A 27,459-nucleotide genomic window follows, 5' to 3' on the forward strand; every position below is an offset into this window, starting at 1 on the left:
GACAAGTGTTCAAGATATTGAAAATAATGGGTACTCAGATGCCCGCCTGAAAAGAAAAGAAGAAGAAGAGATGAATAAGATAGCCCATGTTTTCTTGCAAAAGTTTTTCAAGTTTCAAACAAGAGAGATATGTTTCAAGGAGCATAGTAGAATTAGGTTGGCCACCATATATACATCCACACACATGCACATCTTGAAGGAGGTAACGGAGTATCAACAAGTTTACAATTTTTCATACCAGGCTACCAGCACGAGTGATAATATCCATAGCATACCATCCTTGAGAAAGCACCAAAGCATCCTAGGCTCGATTAACTTCAATGCCCAAGAAATAGTGTAAGTCTCCCAAATCCTTAAGTGTGAACTCATGCTGTAAATCCTTGAGTAAGGCATCTGTTGCAGCCTGAGAAGAACTAGCAACAATGATATCATCGACATACACCAACACATATAGGGTATGTTTCCCTATATTGTAGTAAAACAAGGAAGTATCAGCTTTGGACGATTTGAAGCCAAGAGTTTCCAACTTACTGTACAGCTGAGCATACCATGCCCGTGGCGCCTGTTTTAGACCATATAATGCCTTGTCCAGTTTATAAACATAGCCCGGACAAGATTTGCTCTCATATCCTGGCGGTTGTTGCATATACACTTCCTCTTCCAGAATGCCATGGAGGAAAGCATTTTGAACATCAAGCTAACGAAGTGACCAACCTTGAGACACTGCAAGTGACAAAATTAAACAAATTGTTGCTGCTTTAACCACCGGGCTAAAAGTGTCTTCATAGTCAATGCCATAACATTGTTTGAAGCCCTTGGCTACTAGACGCGCCTTGTACCTATCAATGGAACCATCAGCTTTCCTTTTAACCTTGTAAACCCACTTACATCCTATAATGTTCTTGCCCTTGGGCCAAGGAACAAGGTGCCAAGTCTTGTTTCTGAATAAAGCCTGGTGTTCTGCATCCATCACCAAAACCTAATTCTTGTTCCCAAAAGCCTCATCAACAGAAGTTGGCTCATTTGTACTGATTGTAGAAGACATACACCATCGAACAGTGCCATCAATGTATTGTTTGGGCTTGGAGATACCTTGTTGTAGGCGAGTAATAGGGCACTGATGATCAGACGATGTAGAAGGTGCAGCAGATTCAGTGACCACACCTGATCCTGGCGCCGCCACACCAGATCCCGGCACTGTACCTAGTCCCCTCTCGCTCAAATCGGCTTGTGGCAAAGAGGAGCCACCCAGAGAGGGAGAGACGATAGTCTCGGTCATAGAAGATCCAGGCACCGTACCTGCCGAGCGTCGAGACTATGCAGGCGTGCGTGATGGAGACGGCAGATTCAGTGACGATCCCAAAGACGATGTTGTAGCACCTATCGGTGGGGAGACAGCAGCAGGCGGATCCATATCGGAACACGTGCTGTCGCCAGCCAAGCGACACATGAATAACACTCGCTGGACGCCGTTCTTTCGCCGTTTTCCATTGCATATATTCCTGCAATAGCTGGAATTCGACCAGAACTTGACAAAGGGTCAGTAGACACATGAGAACTCAAGTGTTGATCATGCAAAATTACGTCCCTGAAACTAGACGATGGGTTCAGCAAGATATCGGGTAAAAGTGCAAGTTCAGATCTAAGCCTAGAGTCAGCGTTGGGATGAAGAGATGAAAAAGGGAAGACTTGTTCATCAAAAACCACATCTCTAGAAATATATACATGTCCCTCAGCAGGATCCTAACACTTGAACCCTTTGTGAAGATTGCTATACCCCAAGAATACACATCTCTTGGAATGAAATTGGAGTTTTCTGGCATTGTATGGTCGCAGGTTCGGCCAGCAGGCGCACCCAAAGGTGCGGAGAAAAGTATAATCAGGTTGTGTCCCAAGTAGACGATTAAAGAGCGTGTCATTATCAATGACTTTAGAAGGAAGTCGGTTAATGATAAAAACATCAGTAAGAAAAGCTTCATCCCAGAATTTTTATGGAATAGATGCATGAGCAAGAAGTGAGAGCCCCACTTCAACAATGTGGCGATGTTTCCTCTCTCTAGAACCATTCTGTTGGTGAGCATGGGGACACGACACATGATGTGCTATACCTATGCACTTGAAGAAAGAGTTCAAAGCTTGATACTCTCTCCCTCAATCTGTTTGAATAGCTATAATTTTGCAATTGAATTGTCGTTCAACAAGATTCTGAAAATCGTGAAAGCATTGAGAACCTTTAGATTTATGGAGCAAAAGGTAAATCCAAGTAAATTTGTTGTAGTCATCGATGAAACTGACATAATAATTGTGACGCCCAACCGAGGTTGGAGCAGGTCCCCATACATCCGAAAAATAAGGTCTAAAGGACTAGATGAAATACTAGTAGACCTAGGGTAAGGCAACTGATGGCTCTTGCCCTGTTGACATGCATCGCATACAACATTATTATTCGAATTCCTAACAAATGCAAGCTTGTGGCGACTAAGGACCTGTTGGACTATAGGAGCAGAAGCATGGCCAAGTCGACGGTGCCACAAGGAGACCGATGGCTTCACAACACCGAGGGCTTGTTTATTCATGGAAGCTTGCTTATTCGGAGAGGACTTCAAAGGATAGAGGCCGCCTTCACATCGGCCTGTGAGGAGCGTTCTCCTCGTTACCTGTTCCTTGATAGAAAAATGATTCAGATGAAATTCAAGAAAAGCATTGTTATCTCTAGCAAGACGATTAACAGATAGCAGGTTTTTATGGGCTTTTGGAACATGGAGAATATTGTTTAGATGAATTTTTCTAGTCGGGGAACATAAAGTGCTATGACCAACATGATGAATCTCCATACCAGATCCGTTTGCCGTGTGATCATGCTCGTCGCCGTTGTACTTGTCGCGCATGGTCAGCTTCTCCAATTCACTGGTAATGTGATCGGTCCATGTACCAGTTTGTGTAAACTCCATACGAGGTGGTCGTGGATGATGCAGACTTCTGCGGTGGTCCTATGAAAGAAACATCAAACCTTTTGAAGCAGCGAATCACGGTGTGGCCTTCTTTGCCGCACAGCTGTCAAATAACACCAGACTGTGCGCCACCCTAGGGACGTGCACCACCATGACCTCCTTTGGATCCACGACCAAAACCGCCACGGCCACTACGACAGCCGCCGCGAGTGTTGTTGGAGCTTCCACCACCACTGCCGCCCTTGGCGACCAAATTTGCCAAGGATTGGTGGCCACCGCCACCATGAATCTCCATGCGCTGCTTGAAGCTGATCAGCTGGGTGTAGAGCTCCCCCACCATAATGGGTTCGACTCTAGCAGCGACGACAGAAACCACCGGGTTGAACTCAAGATCCAAACCGGTGAGAATGTAGGAAACAAGTTCCTCATCCTCAAGCTTGCGGCCAGCGGAAGCCATGTCATCCACTAACCCCTTCATCTTCACAAAATACTCGTTGATGGTGGAGTTGCCCTTGGAAGCGGTAGCAAGCGCCATCCTCGTGCTAATGACACGAGCACGGGACTGGGACGCGAACAACCCTTTAATCGCCGCCCAAGCCCTGGAAGCAGTGACCTCATTGGAGACCTAAGATAGGATCTCCTTCGAAAGGTTGGACAGCAAGAAATTGAGGACCATCTGGTCCTTTGCGACCCATGTCGCGTAGTCGGGGTGGGGCACGGGCGGCTCCTTCTTGTCGTCTGCTTTCGGTGTGAGGACCTCCGCCGGTGGCTTCACCGCCGGATCAAGGTACTTGGCGAGCTAGGCACCCTTCGGTGCGGACAACACTTGGGCCTTCCACAACTGGTAATTGGCGCGGTTCAGTTTTTCGCTCACGGGAAGAAATGTGGCGATGGACTGAACATCAGATGCTACGGAGGAGGAAGAAGCGAACGCCATGGGAGAAATCCGCTAGGAAGAAGGCTCTGAATACCATGTGGAAATGGCTGGAACGAGTTGCCTCCCTTGGAGGGCTCGGTTGCCTGTTATATGGTTGGGAACAGCCCCCAACGAGGCTTGTACAACAATCTCAAATTACAGGATAGATTACAAGATTACATCTTGACTTACAAGCCATGGCTACAACTAACCATACGGCATATCCTAACTACACACCGTAGGGAGCTGAGGGGATAAGCACGGCATCCTTTAACAAGAGGGACTTGAATTTGTCGGTAACATAAGTCCCTCTAATGTAAGTTAGAGTAGACTCTTTTGAATGGCAAAGTGTAGATAGATTGGACTTTCTTTTGGGTCAAGTTACGCAAATTTCAGCCAGTTTGTTTGGTGGACAGCAATCCTATTTGTGGTAGGAGTATCAATGAGTATTAATTGTAATTAACGGGTGTAAGTGTGAATATTTTTTTTGGGTCAAACGGTATAAATATAGATATAAGACTTTATCCGTGAATATGTGGTTTCATCCATTAGTAGTTAAAATACAAAAAGTTTAATGTATTTTGGTGATATAATCTAACTCGGGGAAATAGAACGCGCCTCTGCGGTTTCTAAGTTCTAACTTATTTCTGGTAGTGGTGTGCCATCACCAATTTCAAACAAAGTTGGTTGCTAAATGTAGCCTAGCCTGATAGGCCTTGGAAAATGGGCCGTAGCCTAAAACATGTAGTCCAGCCCGCTAGGCCTTAGAAAATGGGCCGTGGCTGCCTAGGGAGCATACTCGCAGACCTTTTACGCCACGGGCGGGGGAACTGCCTACTGACTCGTGTAGATGAGTTTTTTTTTCGAGTAGATGAGTTGATGGACCCGATTGGTGGTACATGGGATGAAGCACTTGTTTGTGACTTATTTTGGGAAGACGATGGCAAGATGATATTGCGTATTCCGTTTCATGATGGAATGGAGGACATTGTATCTCGGCACTACAACAAGAACAGACTCTTTTCTGCCCGTTCAGCTTATAAAGTGTGTGTTGAAGATCGAGGCGAAATGATAGGAGACAAGCAGGATCATCCTCAGCTGTGGCAAATGGTGATGATAGCTTGTTGTGGAAGCACCTCTGGAAGCTGAATTGTCCAAAAAAGATGCAGCACCTCCTATGGCGGCTTGGTCATAACAGCCTGGCACTCCGTGTTAATCTCAAGTGACGTGGAATGAAGCTGGACACCGCTTGTTGCCTTTGCAGGAGACTTGATGAGGATGGAGCACATCTATTTTTGAAGTGCAAGCATGTCACCAGAGTGTGGAACGAATTGCAAATGAGCCACGTCTGCAGCTCCATGGCTTTGCTCTCATCGGCCAAAGAAGTGATTAAGGAGATTCTGAAACTGAAGGGTGATATTCAGAGACAAGTCATAGTGCTGCTCTACTTATGGTGGTCTGAAAGATGTGCAGTACGAGAAGGCGAGACGCCCAGAAGGTATCTGCATTTGGCACAGCTGGTCCGCTCGTATGCTGATGAATACTCCTCCCTGAATCAGTTGAATCCGGTGACCATTGTGCCGCGGCAACGAGAGATCTGGAAGCGTCCACCTACTGGTTACATTAAAGCCAATTGCGATGGAGCCTTCAGTCCTGAATCGTGTTCAGGGGGATGGGGCTTTGTGTTGTGCGATCAAGAAGGAAGGGTGATAAGCTCTGGTTATGGCAAATTGGAGATGGTTCTTGAACCGCTTCAAGCGGAGATTATAGCTTGTCTCCAGGCGCTACAACGAGCAGCTGAGTTGGCGTGCAGAGACTGATCATGGCGACGGATGCAGTAGCAGTGGTGCAAGCAGCTACCTACTCGTCCCTGGACCACAGCTCGGCATGTGGCTTGATTTGGGAGCTCAAAGATCTCTTAATTTCTAATTTTGTATCAAGAACGATTTCTCATGATCCTCGACATTGTAATTCTATAGGCCACGGTCTTGCTAGCTTAGGGGCTAGTCTGGGTTTGGCCCGATCTCGGTTAGGGATGATATGCCCTCTTGTATCCAGGTCTTGGTCGCCAGAGATGCGGTTTGATGAGTAATGGAGTTTACTTCCATGTTTCAAAAAAAAAAAGAAAGATCGTTGCTTCATAAGTAGTCGCTCCAGGCTCCATGTCACTTATATAACGCTAACCAAGTTTTAAAAATGTATGTTAATATCGATAAATTTAAATATCTGCACTAGATATATTTAATAATAAATCTAATAAAACTAATTTAACAATTTAGATGCTTATGTGTTCTTTTTCTAAAAGTTTAGTCATACTTATAAAAGTTTGACTTAAGACAAAAGTTAAAATAATATAATTTAGAACCACTACCGGACTCAAGCTCTTTGCCGAGTGCCTGTGACACTCGGCAAATCCCCATATACACTCGGCAAAGCCTTTGCTGAGTGTAACCCTCGGCAAAGATCACTCGGCAAAGCCGGTGACGGCAAAGGCCTCTTTGCCGAGTGTCTTTTGTCGGGCACTCGGCAAAGAAAAGTTGCCTGACGGCGCCAATCGACGGTGACGGTCGCTTTGCCGAGCGCCTCACGGGGGCACTCGGCAAAGCCCGCTCTCTTTGCCGAGTGTCAATCGCACTACACTCGGCAAAGGTGGCCGCTTTGCTGAGTGCCTAGTTGGCGGCACTCGGCAAAGGCAGGGAGGCTTTGCCGAGTGTCTGACTTGTAGCACTCGACAAAGGAAGCGAGGCTTTGTCGAGTGTCTTATGTGTGCCACTCGGCAAAGCCTCCCTGCCTTTGCCAAGTGTCATGGTCATAGCACTCGGCAAAGCCTCCCAGCTTTGCCGAGTGTCTTGGTTATTGCACTCGGCATAGCTAGGAAATTTGCTTTTTTTGCATTTTTTTGTTTATTGCATCCACACATACATATATCACACAACCATCACATATATATCACATATCACACAACAATCACATATATCACATAGCCATCACATATAATCCATAACCATGACAAATACCATCACAAGTTGTCCACAAGTATCACATAGTCCACAAATATCATCCAAGTGCCGCCACAAGTGCCACCATTCACAAATAAGCATCACAAGCACAAGTCCATCTACCTCTATTGTTAACGGCCACTCCACCGGTCCCACTGCGACGGAGGTGTGCCCTGAGCTGGAGGTGTGCCATGAACATCATTCGACGCCGCCGATTGCTCCTGCACAAAAGAGAAGTGATTGCATGTGTGAGACAAGATTTAAGGTAGGTTCTAAAAACTTGAAAAAAGCAACATATTAGTGTCAGTTCAAAATTTCGGCAGCACCTCCCCTGCACGGTGAGGTGTCCAAAACCTACAACAAAACAACGGTACGATGACCGACAACCACATATGCATATTCACATATCATGGTGCATTTGTCTCAACATATCATTTGGATTCACATTCATATATCCATATCCACATTCACATTTAGATTTAAGGTAGAGAAACTCACAGGAGTGACAGCAGGATCATTTGGTGGAGTGAATATCATCGGTGGCGGAACATAGCCTGAGTGAGCTCCAAGACCTTGAATATACTGAAACATCTGCTCCATCCTCCGTCGATCCTCCTCAGCCCTCGCCTCAGCCTCCTCCCGTCGCCTCCTCTCTTCTGCCAGCTCGGCCTACAATATTTCACCCCAATGATACAACGCAAAGCAAAGGTATGTAAAAATCAATGAACGACGAATAAAACAGAAATAACCTTGAGTGCCTGCACCGTGTGCTGTGTACAGTCCGGCCGTGTGCGTATGGCCGGGCTCGAGCTCGTGCTCCTTGCTCGAATCTCGGAGAGAGACCTAGTACGGGCCGGGTCGATTGCGCCGTCGCAAATTTGATGCTTCAGCGAAAAATAGACCATGATTTCATGTAGTTATAGCTCAAATTCCATTTATATAATTGCAATTAAAAATTAATAATTATCAAATGGATAAAAAAAATCACTAAATTTAACATGACATGATCTTTGATGTCTATTGGCTATACAAAAAGTTTCGGAGTCAAACCACAACTCGACCGTTACTTTCACTCCAAATCTTATCAGATCATTCTCAACAATCATGAAACTTCTTCGGAGATGTTTCAGTTTGTAAGCAATGTACGTGACAACTTATGCGACACCTTCTCAATTTTTTACCACAGCCTCCACATATGATATCATGACATCTTATCAAATTTCATGATTTTCAGATATTCTTTGCTTTTTATAGAATTTAAAAACCATTCAACCACACGCTCAGGGTCGTGTTTCCGAAATAAGATGTTCGAAACCCCTTATAATCTTATAGGTAAGGCCTCAAACTGGGTTGAATAACATGAATATCAATTTTATACTCATTTTTTCCAAATATTTGAATCACTTGCAGTTCAAATTTAACTTAATTCAAAAAATTGCTTGAAATGCAATTAATTAGTTAAATATAGCAAATAAATTCAAAAATACACCAAACTTAAGCATGGAGTACCACATGTGGTATGTGGAGAGGTGAAAAATTTTGAAGTGTAGGAGTCAAAAAAAAATTATACTTTGCCGAGTGTCCGCTTTTGACACTTGGCAAAGAGCCTCTTTGCCGAGTGTTCCATTTGTACACTTGGTAAAGAGCTGACGGCGGCAGGCTGGTTTAATGGCGGGCCAAAATTTGCCGAGTGTGAGACGTTGACACTCGGCAAAGAAAGTCTTTGCCGAGTGGCATGTCGGAGCACTCGGCAAAGAGGACGTCTTTGCCGAGTGTTGATCGTGAGCACTCAGCAAAGACAAGCTTTGCCGAGGGTCGTGTCTTTGTCGAGGGTTCGAGTTTGGGCACTCGGTAAAGACAGCCTTTGCCGAGTGCCCGAGATAAAAAAACTCGGCAAAGTTCTTGGCACTCGGCAAAAGCTTGCGATTCCGGTAGTGAGCATGTTTGTTTCCCTTTGTCGTGCTGGACCAAATAAAGGGACTTTAAGATAGGTTAAGAGAGAATATAACATAACATAACTAATCCATTTAATTCAGGTTTGTGTAGACACTACCACGCGCGTGATCAAAGCGGATTGCTTGATTAATGGCAGCTAACGGCTATTTGAAAAATGAGTCTGAATCCAAAATACAATTTACAGTACCTGCCAAATTTTATTTAATGCAAATTTGTCTTTATGTCCCTTCCCTAAATCATTTTCATTTAGCTACAACTTTAAATGCTTCTATACACTAAATTTTATGAAGAAGGGAGTATAAACCAGAGGGAAGCAAGCTATACCTTATTTGGTAACCTAATAACATATTTAAAAATATTTGGAGGTGTGATTTCTTAGGAAAAGACAATATTGGATCTCATCGGCTGTACCTTTTCTGGTTGCAGCCTTACTGCGCGCATCACGCATGCCGCTGTGGAGGAGCAGTGAATATGTGCTCGCAGCTGCCGCAGATGCATGCCCAAATAAGCTCCTCCAAAGTAGTTTATGGATTTTTGTCATATATAAGATGGGTACCTAGCTTATATAATTCGGATTGTTTGGCAACCCATTTACTGATTTACCTTCGGGCTTATAAACCAGCACATATTTTATAAATGAAGGGGGTAAAAAAAAACACGGCTTTAGTAAACAGAAATGCTATACAACACACATGTGTTTTAGCATAAAAAACACATTGATTTTCTTTGTGCTAACACCTATGGTAAAAAAAACACCTGTGGTCGCCTTTCCGATGTCGTCTCAAGCAGCCACGTACAGCTACGTGTCCGGCTGCATGGTGGCCTCTTATCGTCACATTGGCGCACGGGCCAGTAGCGTCTTGAAGTCGCATGTTGAGAAGGAAGGATGCATGCCCGCCTCAAGCGCTTCGTATATGCGCGTTCCAGTCGCATCGTATGGCTCCGATCAGATCTGGACGTGATTTGTCCTCTTGTCCTTGCATAGAAAAAAATTGTTTGTTGTGATATGTGGATCTGTGAACTTGTGATTTGTGATTGTCTGGAGGTAGAAGAAGACTGGAGGTAGAAGAAGGCTGGAGGTCGTTGGATCTTAATTCTATGGTGTAAAAAAATTCTTGTGTTGAAACTGCATAAAACACATGGTTGTTGGGTAGACAGAGCGAGCCAGAGCTTTTAGACACTTTTGCAGATCGGGTCTTTTCACGTTCAAATAAAAAACTCCTAACTTTTCTCACCAGAATGGGTAACACTCACAAACGTCGCTAACTCCTCTTAATGCATCCACAGGGTGCATAGGGCAAATACGAAGGTAACTAAGATCGTTGCTCAGTCAAAATCATTCTGCTGCATGGATATAAGAGAATATTCCAAATGAGCTCCATTGGAATCATAAACGGGGCGGATTGGTCCCGGCCAAATTGCAATAGAGACGCCGGCTAAAAAAAATGTGCTGTGACGACATGTCCACAGCAGCGTCATCGATTCACCCGTCCGTTGGCCGTCCTTGCGACATGTCCAAGGCCATACGTCTCTGACACTTGTAGCTTCTTCGATCGATTCGTCACGTACTACATGCATCTTATCAGCTACCGCATTCGCCGAGCTATAAGAAGGCGCGAAGCATACTCTTTGCGACACCAAGCCATCCAAGCAGTAAAGCATAGCTCGAGCTCAATTCTTCTACACAAAATCTATCTGCTGCTTGCACGGTTGAAGCGGCAGCACTCGCAATATAATGGTGAACCATGGCGCTGCCACCCTCCTCCTGATCGTGTCCCTCCTCGTGGCAGTCGCCCTGTCCGGGGCTGACGCAAGGCTCACCGCCGTGCGCCACAACGAGGCAGCGGCCCTCCGTGGGGCCAAGGCCAACGCGAGGCTCACCGGGCGCATCACAAGGTTCACCGTGCGCCGCGACGCACAAGGAGGTATGCAGCTACATACTCCGACCCGTCGTCCAAGCAATAATCCGGCATGAAATGCATACGCCGCCCGTGCGTCGCCGTTGTTTGAGCGTGCGTGCCGAATGAATGAAATGTCACAGGTGACGTGTTGGTGGCGAAGGCTGCGCCGGTGCCGGAGCTGACATGCACCAATGTGCACGGAGTGCAGGCGGGCGAGACGTGCTTTTCCGTGGGGCAGGGCGCGGGGCTGACCCAAGAGCAGTTCCTCGGCTTCAACCCCAACATCAACTGCGAGAAGATATTTGTCGGCCAGTGGGTCTGCCTTCAAGCCACATCCGCTTGAGCGCCTGCATGCCTAGCTTAATTTGCGCTGCCCTGGTCCCTACGTCGCGACGATGAGTCGTGCTATGGTGGTTTCGTTCCCCTCCATGTATGAGCGAAGTTTTTTTTTCTCGAATGACGTATGAGTGAAGTTGCTGATCATATAGGGTCGGTATGTTATCTGTCGCACTTTTCAGTATTCTCTGTCGCACTTTTCAGTATTCCACAGTGATGCGTGTCACTCTGTCCCCGCAACACATTTTTCATAAAAAAATTTGATTTCACCGGTTTGCTCTCATGTAGTCATGTGTTCGAAATGTACCATGCGTTCGTGTGTTCTTCATTTCGTCCATCGTATTGCTGATGAGAAGAGTTGGTATGCTTTGGACTCCGCTAATTCAACCGCCACCGGCCTAAACCTCCTCCTTCCGGTCACACATTTTGATGATTGTACAAATTTGGATCCCTAATTAATAACCACGAGAAAATACGCCTTAGAGCATCCAAGAGTTTCCAAAACTAATTCTCAATCTAGATTTTTTTAGCAAGATTGAAAAAACTGCTCTCCAACAACTTCCAATCTTTCGGCACTTGGAAAAATCGATCCACCAATCACGCGGAAATATATGCGATCGACATCAATATGGAGAAGGATTTGGGAAGAATAAAGAGTAATAGCATCTCCAAGGGCCTTTCTAAAATCTACTCTCTAAATCATCATTTGAAGAATCATCTGCGTAAAAATCGTTTTCTATATCTTTGTGTCCTCCAACAGTGTTTCTATATCTTGTACGCAGTCTAGAGAGTCATCATCGCTCTCCATCTTTGGTTAGCGAAAAACCCGAAATAGAGAATATCTATATTTGGATATCCAATTGAAGAGACTGTTAGAGTATTTTTTTTTTCATCAAAATCTCTATTTCTGTAAATTAGGAAGATATAAAGAGTCTCTTGGAGATGCTCTAAGATATGGTTCTTGAATCCTGATACAAATATACAAGAGAGAAACCAAGTATAAGAGTGGTTGATATGATTTAGAAATAGTTTGAGATTCCTGATGCAAAATATTTTAGTAACTAGGTTTTTGAAATTGTTGGAGGAGCTAACAAATATGCTTCCAATCTTTTTTAGCCATTTCTAAAATTCATTGATTTACCAACTAACTTTTTGGGAACTATTGGAGACGCTCTGTGATGCTACAGGTAAATGCTAGTATATAATAAGGGAATATGCTAGGCCAAAATAAACCTCGACGTAGGCCGGTCTAACCCGTGTTGAAGGGATTTCTGATCCTTGGCTTGGGTTGTTAATTGAGCTTCGGTGAGGAGCATGTCAATAAAAAAAAACAAATAAAATAAAAAAAAGATAAGAAGGGATCAAGGGGTGATTATGGTTTCTAAGGATCCGAAACCATTATCACTGTACCTTCCAAACAACAATTCAAAAACCAGGCCCATTGCTGCTCCCTTATGACCTGTCGCTCCAACCGCGCTTCCTCCATCCAACGTCAACTTGCATCCTTAACACCCTACTGGAGTTGTCACTACTGCACGCCCTTCACGCATGCCACTGTGGAGGAGCAGTGAATATGTGCATGTAGTTTATGGATTTGTCATAAACTGGGTACCTAGCTTATATAATTCGGGTTGTTTGGCAACCCATTGACCTTTGGGCTTATAAACCAGCACATATTATAAATCAAGCGGTAAACAAACACGACTTTAAAAAAGAGAGGGAGAAGTTGTCTTCATTCACCCCCGCGTCGTTCAGCCGACCGACTCGGGCGGCTCTCCCTTCCCTCACCCAGCGCCTCCCCGCAAACCCTAGCGGCACCTCGGCCGCCGCCGGAGCTGCCGGCCGGAGGCCCGACGAGCAGCAAGGAGGGAGGCAGCGAGGCAACCTCGCTCTCCACCTTACCCAACCCTCTTCTTCCTCCCCCTCCTCTCTCTTTCTCCGAGTTCGTCGCTTTGGCATTTCCAGGGTCAAGCGGCTGGATTCGCTCAGGTGGCCAGTCGTTGTGCTCGGTGGCCGAATCTTCGTGGCCGCGTGGTGGGGGTCTTCCCGCGCCCCTCCTCCTGCCACCTTCTCTCCCTTGCTCTGGCTGGCCATGCCTGGGCGGGCTCGCTGCTAGCCGGCCTCAGTCGGATCCCGCAGGGGGGAGGGGAGACTGGTTGTGTGTGTGCAGCAGCCGGATCTAGGCGGGGGTTGGCTGGTCCTATGGGGGCTGGCCCGGGCGGTGGTGGCCAACAGCTAGATCCATGTGGGAGGCTGGGCGGCTAGGGCTTCTACCTTCCCTTTCCCGACCCCTCCTTCTCCATGTCATCTTCCTTTCCCTTGACGCTGGCCTGTTCGGCTTGCTGCTAGCTGGCTTCGGCTGGTTCCAGTGATGGGTATAGTCCTTCTTGCAACTCCCCATGGCGGCTCGGGTGGGCGGACAACCCCCTTGGCTCTCCATATCTCGTCTTCGTGATGGGTCAGGGGTGTCGTGTCATGTGGCTGCACTACTGCAAGGCTGCTCGCGGTACGCGTGGTGGCGTCAGTGTTGGCGAGGATGTCCTCGTTCGTCACTGCCACCTTCCTTCGTGATTGTCTCCTTTGTGGTGGCCAATAATGGTGGGCGGTGGTGGGATGGTGTGAGAGATCACGATGAAAGCCTTCTTGCATTCTCCTGCCGAGTTAGGATTTGCTGGTGAAAACCTGTCCTTGCAGCCTTGGCATAGTTTTCTTCTTGAAGGCCTCGTGAGGCTTCGGAGCTCCGCACCGCTGCTCCGTTTCCTACTGTGTGGCCATGGTGGTGCTTCAGGTTGTTTTGTTGGTGGTGCTCGGCAGCAATGTTTTGGGTTGGTTGCCTAAGTTAGTTGTTTTTGCTAGTTGTGGCGTCCTTTAGCTATGGAGTTGCTAGTTGTGTTGTTTTTTCGACCAAGTTGAGTTGCTAGTTGGGTCGTCTTCACCAAGTTGGCTCGTCTTCACCAAGTTGGCTCGGTGAAGTTCATCGAGCATGTAGTGGTGTGAAGTGTTAGTGGTCTGGTTGGAGTGCCAATTTGTATGGGATGAGTGACATACTCTTCTCAGTTGTGTAGTTTTTTAGACTGGTTTTTTACTCAAAACTGAATCGACACTTGTTTTCTTTTTTATCGTCAAATATATAAATAATGGCATAGCTTTTACCGCCCTTTCTAAAAAAAAAGTTGTCTTCCAGAGCTTTTAAACACTTTTGCAGATCGGGTCTTTTCACGTTCAAATACAAAAACTGCAACTTTTCTCACCAGAATGGTTAACACTCACAAACCTCGCTAACTCCTCGTAATGCATGTACATAGGGAAAATACGAAGGTAACAAAGATCGTTGCTCAATCAAAATCATTCTGCACAAGATTCCAAAAAAAAAAAAATCATTCTGCATGGATAAGAGCACGGTAGGCACGCTTTCGCTGCGCCGGTTTTTGGGCAACGTGGCATGCCACACGGAATAACATATCCGTAGTGGTAGGTTGTTTTTGGGTAAATGAGCAGAACGTTAGCTTGTTGTATGGCGTGAGACAAGATTAAGAAACCATGTGACTAAAAGTTGTGACAGAATAAAACCATTCATGATTTATAACACAATTAGGAATAACTGAATGATATTTATACATATATAGCCCAAACATGGTCGTTGGACAAAAGAGCAAAATCAAAAAGTTTCAACACTCAACACCAATATATAAACGTTGCAAACTTTGTAGGCACTATACATTATATCATGTATTTATTGAGGTCAGGATTATAGGAATAGCCAAATATGGCACAGGCAAAATCTTCATTACAATGTGAACAATGGATTGGGGATACTGTAAAAAAGAACTATAAGACAAGGTGTATTATTCATCAACAAAATATTGTGTCATCCTTTTTTTGGCCCCCTTCTCACATGGATATTGTCCCCTCAGATTGGTCTGCACAAATAGATCCATTATTTACAAAATAGAAAATCGTATCACTGTAAGAATGGTTTCATAATAGAGGCAATGGCAACTCCTGAGTCCTTGGACCATGCAAATCGAGTACCTTCTCTCTAAGTTAGGGTCCAAAACTATTCATTAATTAAAAAGATAAAAAAGGGGTACTATCTCATCTTGGTATATTAAATTACATGCAAAACTATTCCCCAAATTGATTTTTTATTTTTTTGCAGCTAGTCAATACTTATGCCTATATCATGATCATGCATAGACGACGTTGGAAGCATAGGTAATAAAAGATCAAAGAAAATTTATTTTATATGGGAGTACTTTTTCTTCAAGGAAAATATATAAGATGATATGACCAAAAGAAATGCTCGGTAGAGAGGGACTCGGTGTAATAACTAATTATAATTGTAACATGGTTCACTCTTCAAACTAAAACAAACTAATTATAATTGTAACATGGTTCACTCTTCAAACTAAAACAAACCTCATTGGATTCGATGCCATTCATGTTGTATAGCAACATAATAGTAACAAGGTGTTATGAAAATAACTAAAAATGTAATTGTTGACAACATCATATAAACAGAGGGCGGGTAAATCTATCACAAGGGAAGACCTGATCATGGACTGATGGAAGTAGCACCTGGGCTTGTCAGCAATGCTGTCAATTAATGGCATTTTAGAATTATCCTTTGTTGGGCTGTTATCAGTTAAAAAGGCCGGCACAAATCGAACTTAGATACTAGAATGGGAAAAATGATCTTAATGTGGCGAGGAAGCACCAACTCACCTATTGAACAGCATTATCATGCACTCATGTTTGGCCCTTGCTGAGAAAAGGAAGACGGAAATAGTGGGCAACTGCCAACTGAAGATAAATCCCCTATTTATATTAGCATACTGTCGGCACGAATCCAACAGAAGCACTTTAACAACCTATATACTGGAATGAGCAAAATGATACTAATGTGGAGCGGAAGCACTAATTCAGTGGAAAACTGAAGATACATCCCGCATTCATATTAGCATACTACAAAATTTTTCATTTGTAGTTGTACTAAAAATCCATGGTGTATACAACATGCATCTCTTCGCATGGTTTTATAAGAGATAGCAGAGATTTAAGTAATGGGATAAATTTCAAGTATAACCATAATAATTGTCTTTCTTTTTTTCTAGATTCCAAATTAGTGATTACAGGGCGCTAAGAATTTTAAATGGTGGATTAAAAATGCATACCTTGGTACTAACTGATTCTGGTCAACAGAACCAACATGTCTTACCTTGGTATTAACTATAGATATAGATATAGATATAGACATAGATCTAAGTATGAAAAGTGACACACAAAGATATTTTAGGTTTTACAATGAACAAATATATAACTTGAAATGTCCATCCCAAAATCAAGTCAAGATCATAATGATTAGCAAATGGTCTCTACCTGATATGTGCCCTGGCTGACATATAGAATTGGCTTAGCACCATGTGGTCTGGTCCTTGCCCCATAACGGTTCTAGTCAATCCAAATACATCGATGAAAGAAATAATTTCATCATCAAGGGGCACCGAAGGCCATCTCTGCCAGTAGCACATAAAGCATTGGTTGAGGAAACCATTTCAATTGAATTGCGCAGCATCAGTAAATACTATGGGTACAGAACAATAAGTAATTAGCATAATCATGCAACAATAGCTAATTAGCATAAGCACGGAACAATATAAAATTGGCAAATGCTGGAACAAATTTCAGAACAAAAATCTAAGAGCAATAAATTTAGATATATGTACCAATCCATAGTTGACAATCACCATATCACAAACATATGTAAATATCATTGGAAAAGGAAAAAGGCTAACTCGCAGCATCAAGATACATGTTTGATGTAGCCAATTATGTATCTCACACACAGCCATGCATTTCGTTATATCTACCAGAGTATTACAAGAGTATATATATGGAGGCAAGCACTCATGGCATGAGTTACAAATAAAGAAATATAGGCTGGCTTTAAAATAAAAGGTAAGACGTTCGGTGGTACTGCGCGTTTTCCATGGACTGAAGGCTACGCCTCCCAATCTTTTCTTTGCGTGTGTACAGATGCGTACGCGTTGTGTGCGTGTGGTGTGAGTGTGGAGTGTGGAGTGTGTGAGTTGTGTACGTCCAAGTTGTACCTGATAAAAAACTCTGAAATCAAGGCAGGTCCAGATTGAAAAGCAGATCAAGCTGGAGGAACGGATACGAACCTCAGGTGGCAAGGTACTCGAGAACGGCGGAGAGGTAGACGGTGGGGAACCCCCATGGCTAGCTGCAGAGATGAGGATGAGGAACGGGTGATGCTGCACCGGGCATGCCCGCGCCCAAGCGCCATGGCTGTCCCAGCCTCTCCTTTCGTACACGCCGCGGCCGGGGGAGAGGAACAGGTGATGAAGTGATCCGATCCGCACGTGCAGCTACCAGTAGGGTCGTGCGCTGCATCTGCTCGTGCCGCAGGCAGGGAAGAGGAAAAGGCAAGGAAGCTGAAGCCTGCAGGGAGGCGGTGCGGTGTCTTTTTTCACTTTGATCGGTGAGACCTGAGACGGGGCGGAGATTGTAACACGAGAAGAAGAGCTTGCACGTGGCCCCAGCAGGACACGCGGCTTGCGCTGGCCTCCGATTCCTGGAGCGGCACGAGTCATCAAGAGATATAGGCGAACAGGAGCCAAATCGCTGGGAGGCCTCCAATTTATCTGCGGTTACATCACTAGTACAGAAACAAGCTGTACTCCCGGTTGGAAAACCCCTTCAGTTCCGGTTTCCCAACCGGGAGCACGAATCCGGGACTAAAGGGCCCCTCCTTTAGTCCCGATTTCTCACCCGGGACACCTTTAGTCCCGGTTGGTAATACCAATCGGGGCTAAAGAGGCCTCCCAGCCTGGCCACGTGGGCCGGCCCTTTAGTCCCGGTTGATATTACCAACCGGGACTAAAGGTTTTCTTTTTTTTTGTTTCTATTTTCAATTGATGATTTGTTTTGGTTTTCAAATAGGTTTTCGAATACGCATTCTACGCTGCTAATAATATATGTATTCTACACGCTTATAATGTTCGAACATTTTGTACAAACTAAAGTATGAAACTAACGTATATATTACATGCATATACATATATTGTACGTTATTTTATGTACATATAATATGTATGTATATATATATATATTATAAATAAAGCTTGCATTGTATATTCTATCATATCCTTGGAATAACAAATTCACTCCATCTGGTTTGGCTTCTATATTTCGTTCATGTCATTGTAGAACTCGTCGGCGGGGTTTAAGACCTGGTCATTAAGAAATCCTGCTATGGTCTCTTGAATTGCTTTCAGTTGGTCACGTTATATGACTTTTTCCTTCAACCATAGAGTCTTCAATAAAAGTTAAAGGAAAAGTATATATATATATATATATATATATATATATATATATATATATATATATATATATATATATATATATATATATATATATATATGTGTGTGTGTGTGTGTGTGTTGGTCACGTGATTACTTATATATATGAGCAATAAAAGAAATTGTGAATATATGAATATATTTATATAACGTACTTTGAGAATCTCTTCATGAGTTTTTTTTTTGAGTACGCCATGATGAACTCACAAACATAGTATCCGCAGTAGTGGTCCCCTGTTCTTGCCTCAGAACCCACTTTTACGAGAAAAAAGATCTGGTGAATTGAAAGCATGCATGATGTTAATTGAATTATATATATATATATATATAGCTAGCACTTACTTTGTGTGCGATTACCTCTAGTGGCGCTTTGCAATGTTTCATGTGGTGTTCCTCAATGAAACTTTTCCAAACACCGCGCCTAATAAAATAAAAAATTAATTTAGCCTTTAATAATTGTTGCAGTTAAGAGATCGGGGTATATATAGTTGCTAGGGAGACCAAATTACCCTTGGATAATATCTATCATGTCTTGGTACTCTGTTTGCTCTTTTCTTAATGAGTCTAAGATGCTCAACCGACTATTGGCCATATCGATGACCATCAATATCCAGTGATTGCTGCATATGTTTTTATACACAAATATGATCGACATTAACTAGAGTCAATATATATATATATATATATATATATATATATATATATATATATATATATATATATATATATATATATATATATATATATATGGGAGATAGCTTAGCTAGTAAGCAAATAATTGAACAAATGTCCATATGATCGACATTAATTATTTAACACTCACTTGAAGTTGTAGGGGAAGAGTATGTTCTTGTTTTGTTGGTTCACTAAGAACCTCATGAGATTTTTCTCGAGTTCAGCTTTCCATTCAGGCGGGGGATTAGGGTGTTTGAATAAGACATTTGGATCAACGAAACCAACATCATTATTCTTTCTCTTTCTGAGTTCTGTCATCTCATATCTGCATATATAAAAATATAGTGTGAGGATATATAATTTATATATATACATGTAGCTTTATATATATACACTTTAATAGTAGAAAATAATCACACTTACAGACAATAGCAGCTAATGAGACTTTTGTCGAGAGAGTCCAGGTGGCATAGTTGGTGTAATTCTAAAAACTCGACATATATAACGTCATCGCCACGGAAGTAATGTTGGTTTCTAACTCTAACAGAAACAAAGGTCTCTCCCCGTTCACACGCCGCCATGTACCACTTGTTTAGTAGGTACATTTGCGTACCCAATTCACCTAAGGCCTCAGGGTTGTATAGACTCTTTCCATGTTCAAATTTCTTCCAAGGATCCACTTTCGGAGCAGATGGTCCTTCAGCGAGCATTTGGGCAAGGTCCAAACCAGTATCCTCATAAAACCGAACTAGGTCCTCAAAATCGACGTCTAGTAAGTCTAATTTTGAACCATATTCATTACGAATGACAAGAGGGGGGACTGATTGTTGCGATTGTTGTCCAAGTTGTGCAACACCTTTCCCTGCTCTAGTCTTTTTCTGCGCCGCCTCAAATGACTTGGTGAGAGAGCGGTCGTAGTCCAATTTTGGCAGGGTCTTTTGAGATTCTCGCTTTTTCTGGTCCACCTTTTTTGTTAGAAGATCTGGAGGTGGGTAGAAGTACGGTTTCTCTAGGTTCTCCCTTGCTTCTTGTTGCTTTCTTACTTTTTTGAAGAAACTATTCACATCTTTTTATACTACAGCATTTAATTCTTTTTCACTTTTCTCGTAAGACAGTTTTTGGGGAATAACTGGATTAGAGGAGGCTTTCTTCTTTGTCGGCTGGTGGGCCAATGACTTCGTTTGCGAGGCGGACCTCTTAGGAGCTGGCTGCTTCTTGGTCATCAAGGGAGGCGGGGCAGCCGTTGGAGACCTCCTTGGAGGCGTTGGAGACCTCCTTGGAGGTGGCGGCGGTGGCGACGTTGCATAATTATTGTTCGGAGCACTATGATGATCTGGAGATTGAATAATTGGACTTAGGTTGGCGGAGGCCTTGATGTGTGAGTACAAAAAAGAATAATTAGGTATAAGAAATTATTATTATTAATCATGCATGTCAATAGAAAATTAGTGAAAAAATTGTTTTGTTCACTTTTATCCACACCTATTGTCTGGCAGTCGAGGAAGCGGCGGTGGACTAGAGACCCTAGGAATAATGATGTAGCGCTTGCGACATAGTATGAATGTCTTCTCTGCTTCTCCTAGAGTCTTCTCCCCATCATCTCCTGGAATGTCAAGAGCCAGATCACTAAAACCTTTGTTAACTCTATCCACTGAGACACTAACATATCTAGGTGGTATTATTGCCCCATGGATTCTTGGTGTTTTGGTAGGATCTGGAGGAGAAGAAACACCGAGAACCACCATGATTGTGGCATTCCCTTTTGGAATATGTATCTCACATGATGTAAACGGTGTAGTGATGTCATCCACGGGGAAACATAGCACTGCGTCATCTTGATTTGGCAACTCCGTGGAAGCGCTGCTGCTTTTCAACTGATCAGGGGGCTAATATTAATGTTCATTCCCAGATCTGATGCCTGCCTTTGGGCACTCATTGCTATTTGCACTTGCTTTATGATTTCCTCCTGCATTCTAGCTTGCATGTCTTTTTCGCGCTCTTGTGCTTGAAGCAACGCCTCCCGTGACTCACGAACATATTCCTCCAACCTATTGATTCGCGCTGCTTCCTCATCCTTCTTTCTCTGCCGGCTTCTGTAGGTATCTCTGTCGTTAGGGAAATCATGCTCCCAAGAAATGTTTCGTCCTAAACCTCTCATTTGGCCACTATGTTCAGCAGTCCCGATGGCATACGTCAGTTCATCCTTCTCTCTATTGGGCCTAAACGCACCAATAACTTTAGCTTGTAGAGCATAAGAAAATCTTTGTGTTGCTCTTTCGAGTTTTGGGCCATGAACCAGCTTCTCGGTCTCTAGGTCCAGTCTTTCCCCATGAGCGAAAAACCAATTCTTCGCGCATTTGGGCCAATTGAGTGATTCTGGTGTGATACCTTTGGCAAGAATGTCCGCTTCCATTTTTTCCCACTTGGGAATGGTAGTTGCGTAGCCACCTGATCCTATGCCATGGTGGTATACCTTCTGTCAGGCATTCTCTTGGTTTCTTTTCACCCGTTCCTCACCCTCTTCTGATGTCTTGTACTGTACAAAATCATTCTAGTAGGGCCTCAACTTCGCGAGCGGGCCTCTAGTATTGAAATTGGGCGTTAGGTTCTTCTTGATGTATTTCATGTATATGGATTTCTTCCAAGTCTAGAATTGTGTGGCCATCTTCTTCATAGCCCACTTTCGAACTAGCTCCTTCAATTCATCATCGTTGATATCATCATAATCATCCGCTTGTAACGTGAAATACGGAAGGATATCATCCCAAATTAAATTCTTATCAAGTTCAGAGACAAAACTAACATGAAGCTCGTTGATCTTTTGTTTCCATTCACGGGCACCGATCGGAAGTCTATCCCTTACAAGGTACCCACAGTGTAGCACGAATCTCCTTGCATGTGGACCAAGTGGTTCACCTGTCTCGATATTGAATTCCGATATTATGTAGATCCCCTCCAATGGCTTTTTCGGGCCTCGAATATTTTTGCTTTTCGCCGTTGTGGTCGTCAATCCAGAGGGCTACGTATAAAAAAAGAATAAATAAATATCATGTGTACACATAATAGATGATAGATATTCAAATATATATATAATATTCAAATATATATATAAATATATATCCCTCGCCAGTATTTTCTTGCACAATATTTTCTTGCTTATTTTCAAGAGTTAGGTATTGACTCCCATTATCTACATCCTGCTGGTCACCATCGGCAAATTGAGTGCCGGTGTTGATAATATCCATCATTTCTTTATCCATGTTGTCTCTCGGGGCAGCCATCTAGCTTTTACAACCACTAGATATATCTATAAAAAAATAAAAACCATATATCTATAAAATGGATCGAGTCATGTGCTTAAAATTAATTAATAACTACACTCGAAATTCAAGTCTCCAAAGCATAACTTTGATTTCTTATTTTCTAGAAATATTTATTGGCAAGTGATATATATAACAAATTTATATATATAACAATATAAATTTAAAACTCTCTAATATGTATAACAAATATATATATATAGATATATATATATATATAACAATACAAATTTATAACTCTCTAATATGTATGTATAAACAAATTTATATATATAACAATATAAAATTTATAACTCATATAGATATGTATAACAAATTTAGCTATATAATAATATAAATTATAACTCTCTAATATAGATGTATAACAATATTATATATATTATAAATACAAATTTATAATTCTCTAATATAATATATATATATATATATATATATATATATAACAAATTTATATATATCAATACACCAGTACGTTGGGGCCGGCGGCGTTGGTGGCGCGCGGGGTGGCCGACGTTGGTGTTCCATCGAGGCCAATTTCCTAGAAAATAGCATCAACATTTATGGAGTAATATTTACATTTTGATGGCCTATAGCAACCAAATAAAAACAGTGTCATTTGACTTATGAATGTATCCAGTGACTTTATATTTTCCTCCGTCTTAAATTATAGTTCATTTGAGAATTACCTAGGTCAAACTTCTCTAACTATGATCAAATTTCTGGATAAAAATATTAACATCCATAAGTACGAAACTGAACTTGGGAAACAATTATTGGCAATTTGAGATATTATCCATACTATGTACTGTTGTAGACTCGCCAAAAGCTAGAAAGTCGCACTTCCTCCATAAAAAGAACTTAAGTCTAGAGAAGAGGAGGGCATCAGACAGACGAGAAATAAAAAGAAAAGGAGAAGATGGAAAGCAAATAGCAGGCAGGCGATGAGGATCGCAAGAAATGGGGGAAGCCATGGGCGTACCATCGGGGCTGAAGCTCCCGTTTCCCGATGGGCTCCGATCCGATCGCCTTCCTTAGCTTGCTTCTCCCAGACGAAACGAAAGCCTAGCCCTACCTCGATCGGAATTGCTTATTATCTGGAACCACGCAGAGGGAGTCGTCCCCGGAGGCGGCGGCGCAGAGGGAGTCGTAGGACTCAGACCATGCGCAGTCGAAGAGCGCGTCGGAGGTCAGGAAGGAGAAGATTGGCACCGGGTCCGGCGGTGGCGAGGTCAAGGATGATGAGGGTGGCCACGAGCGATGGTGACGAGGGCGGCGGTGGCGGCAGTGGCGATGGGCGACGACGACGAAGAGTGAGGAGGAAGAAGAAACAACCGCCTTATATAGGGGAGGGACCTTTAGTCCCGGCTCCTGTAAACACCCAGGACGAAAAGACCTTTAGTCCCGACTGGTAATACTAGCCGGGACTAAAGGTGTATTTTAGCGGGCCGCAAAAAATGCAGCCCACCTTTAGTCCCGGGTGCTAGATCTACCCGGAACTAAAGTTGGGCTGCAGTTTCACTTCCCGCCCATTTCAAGCTCTATTTGTTTTTTTTATATATTTCTTTCTATAAAATGTTAAAGTCTTGTTAATTGCACAGTAAATTAAATACAAGGCATAAAATTGTTTTAAAAGAATATGGATTTACTTTTGCTTTATTGCACACAGGAAAATTGTGTGACCTAAAGTTTTTTGTTTTTTCATATAAATATTGAAACATAATGTCATTAATAATTACTATTTCGTTAATGCAAAAATGTAGTGTTTAATTTAAATCATTAAAACTTTTGTTTTCGATTGGAAATTTGTTTTCACATCATTTTAACGTAAATCTTTTCATTTTTTCATCACTCATTGTCCAAAAGTGACATGGAAATCCCACCATCAAACACAAATTTAATCTGAACATAGAAAAAAAGGAAACACCTAATAAACATCTCTGAATTCATAATTATTACATAATACCTCTAATACACACTATTAAACATGACTATATATATATCAAGCAGGCATAATAGTGAACTTCTTCTTAACGTATATCCCTCGGTTATGATCGCGCTGTAACCATGGAGTGTCCTCATCATTTAGCTGGATGCTTGGGTCTTTGTTCACTGTGAAGGGTGGAATTCGGTCATCCTTTTCATAATCTTCTGATATGTCTGACTTGTCTTCAATTCCGACGATGTTTCTTTTCCCTGAAAGAACTATGTGGCGCTTTGGCTCATTGATTGGGTCGTTGTTGTTTTTTCCTCTCTTCGGTTTTGTAGACATGTCCTTGACATAGAACACCTGATTCACATCCTTGGCAAGGACGAACTGTTCGTCTTTGTACCAAATATTGTTGAGGTCCACGGTTGTCATTCCATACTGGTTGTCAACTGCTACCCCGCCTCTAGTCGCCTTTACCCATTGGCACTTGAACAAAGGTACCTTAAAAGTAGGTGCATAGTTTAGTTCCCATATCTCCTCTATGCGGCCATAATATGTTTGCTTATTTCTATTAGGGTCGGTGGCATCTATGTGGACACCACTGTTTTGGTTGGTCCTCCTTTTATCTTGGGCTACTATGTAAAATGTATTTCCATTTATCTCGTACCCTTTGTATGTGAGGATATGCCACGATGGCTGCCTAGCCAACAAATACAGTTGCTCATCAATACACTCATCACCTTGACATTCTTTTCGCAACCAGTCGCTAAAAGTTTCCATGTGCTGACACATAATCCAAGCTTTAGACTTCTTTGGAAACTCAGATCAGAGCAACTCTTTATGTGTCTCGATATACGGATCCACCAAGGGGGAGTTTTGCAAACTGTGTAGTGTGCTTTATTAAAATAATTGTTCTACATACCAATATATGGTTTCTTCCCTAGTGTCCTCTTTCCACTTAGTCTCCCCTCATGTCGTGATTCAGGAACACCAATCGGGTCAAGATTGGGAATAAAGTCAACACAAAACTCAATGACCTCCTCTGTTCCATAGCCCTTGGCAATGTTTCCTTCTGGCCGAGCACGGTTGTGAACATATTTCTTTAGAATTCCTCTTAATGCAACTCAAAGCTGACAAGACATTGAACCACATCGTTCTATAGTTTAGCTAGATCCATTGGATCGATTGCCTTCTGAGAAATTGCATTGAGGAATGCACATAGCTTCACGGTGGCTAGACGTACATTTGGAGGTAGAATTCCTCTTAATGCAACTAGAAGCAATTGCGTCATGAGCACGTGGAAGTCATGGGACTTTAAGTTTAGGAATTTCTTCTCTAGCACATTTATTATACCCTTTATATTCGAGGAGAATCCAGATGGTACCTCGATGCTTGCTAGGCATTCAAACATGCTTTCCTTCTCTTCTTTGCTAAGAGTGTAGCTGGCAGGACTTAAGTAATGGCGTCCATCATCTGTCTTCTCTGGATGCAGGATGTCTTGTTCTTTCAAACACCGTAGGTCCTGTCGTGCTTCAAGTGGGTCCTTAGGCTTCCCATACACACCCATGAAGCCTAGCAGGTTCACATAATGATTCTTCGTCAGGTGCATCACGTCGATCGCGCTACAGACCTCGAGGACTTGCCAATAGGGTAGCTCCCAAAATATGGACTTCTTCTTCCACATGGGTGCATGACCGTCGGCGTCGTTCGAAATAGGTTCGCTGCCATGTGCCTTTCCAAATACTACTTTCACATCCTTGACCATATTGAGTGCATCCTCACCAGTTCGGTTGCCCGGCTTGGTCTGGTGGTCTGCCTTACCTTTAAAATGCTTGCCTTTTTTCTTAGGGGTGATTCACAGAAAGAAATCGACGATGGCCAAGGTACATGACCTTTCGACATTTTTTCAAGAATATACCTTTAATGTCATTAAAACAGTGTGTGCATGCATTATATCCCTTGTTTGATTATCCTAAAAGATTACTTAGAGTAGGCCAATCATTGATTGTTACGAACAACAATGCTCGCAGGTCAAAGTGCTCCTATTTGTGCTCATCCCACACACGTACACCTGGTCTGTTCCACAAAAGTAGAAGTTCTTCAACTAGTGGCCTCAGGTACACATCGATGTCGTTGCCAGGTTGCCTTGGGCCTTGGATGAGCACTAGCATCATAATAAACTTACGCTTCATGTATAACCAGAGAGGAAGGTTGTAGATACATAGAGTAATAGGCCAAGTGCTATGACTACTGCTCTGCTCCCCAAAAGAATTCATATCATTCGTACTTAAAGCAAACCTTAAGTTTCTTGCGTCATTTGCAAACTCCAGGAATTCTCTATTGATTGCTCTCCACTAGAACCCATCAGCAGGGTGTCTCAACATATTGTCTACCTTACGATCTTCTTTGTGCCATCACAACAACTTTGCATGGTCTTTGTTTTTGAATAGACGTTTCAAGCGTGGTATTATAGGAGCATACAACATAATCTTGGCAGGGACTTTCTTCGTGGGACGTTCTCCCTCAATATCACTAGGGTCATCTCGCCTGATCTTATACCGCGATGCATGACATACCGGGCATGCATCTAACTTCTCGTACTCCTCGCCACGGTAGAGTATGCAGTCATTAGAACATGCATGTATCTTCTAGATTTCTAATCCCAAAGGGCAGACTACCTGTTTTGCTTCGTACGTAGTGGCGGGCCATTCGTTATCCTTCGAAAGCATCTTCTTTTGGATTTTTAGAAACTCCCCAAATCCCTTGTCAGATACACCATTCTTTGCCTTCCATTGCAACAATTCCAATGTGGTACCCAACTTTTTCTGCCCCACATCATAAGTTGGGTATAGCAATTTCTTATGATCCTCTAGCATGCGCTCGAACTTGATCTTCTTCTTTTTACTTTAGCATTCTCTTTGTGCGTCACGAATGGCTTGACCAAGATCATCAGCGGGCTCATCTCCTGCCCCTACCTCTTCTTCAGCTTTCCCCATTGCAGTATCATTGAAGGCACCATATTCAGCAATAATGTCATCATCGTCCCATTGTTCTTCTTCACCTTTTTCCATTACAACCCCGGTTTCTCCATGCTTC

General features: G+C 43.0%; 1 protein-coding gene and 1 non-coding gene across 2 annotated transcripts; one reads left to right on the forward strand and one right to left on the reverse strand.

Annotated features, from left to right (window-relative positions):
• Nucleotides 1–3,251: 3,251 nt before the first annotated feature.
• Nucleotides 3,252–3,390, reverse strand: LOC136455737 (small nucleolar RNA Z247). Its single transcript, XR_010759210.1, has one exon. It is a non-coding gene; the product is annotated as a small nucleolar RNA Z247 (small nucleolar RNA).
• A 7,083-nt stretch (nucleotides 3,391–10,473) lies between these two features.
• Nucleotides 10,474–11,335, forward strand: LOC136453192 (uncharacterized). Its single transcript, XM_066453778.1, has 2 exons — nucleotides 10,474–10,747; nucleotides 10,864–11,335. Exons 1-2 carry the CDS (start codon nucleotides 10,558–10,560, stop codon nucleotides 11,064–11,066), a joined length of 393 nt encoding a protein of 130 aa, XP_066309875.1. The 5' UTR covers nucleotides 10,474–10,557; the 3' UTR covers nucleotides 11,067–11,335.
• Nucleotides 11,336–27,459: the final 16,124 nt, after the last annotated feature.

The sequence above is a fragment of the Miscanthus floridulus genome, chromosome 5 (genome assembly GCF_019320115.1).
Source record: "Miscanthus floridulus cultivar M001 chromosome 5, ASM1932011v1, whole genome shotgun sequence".
Lineage (NCBI taxonomy): Eukaryota > Viridiplantae > Streptophyta > Magnoliopsida > Poales > Poaceae > Miscanthus > Miscanthus floridulus.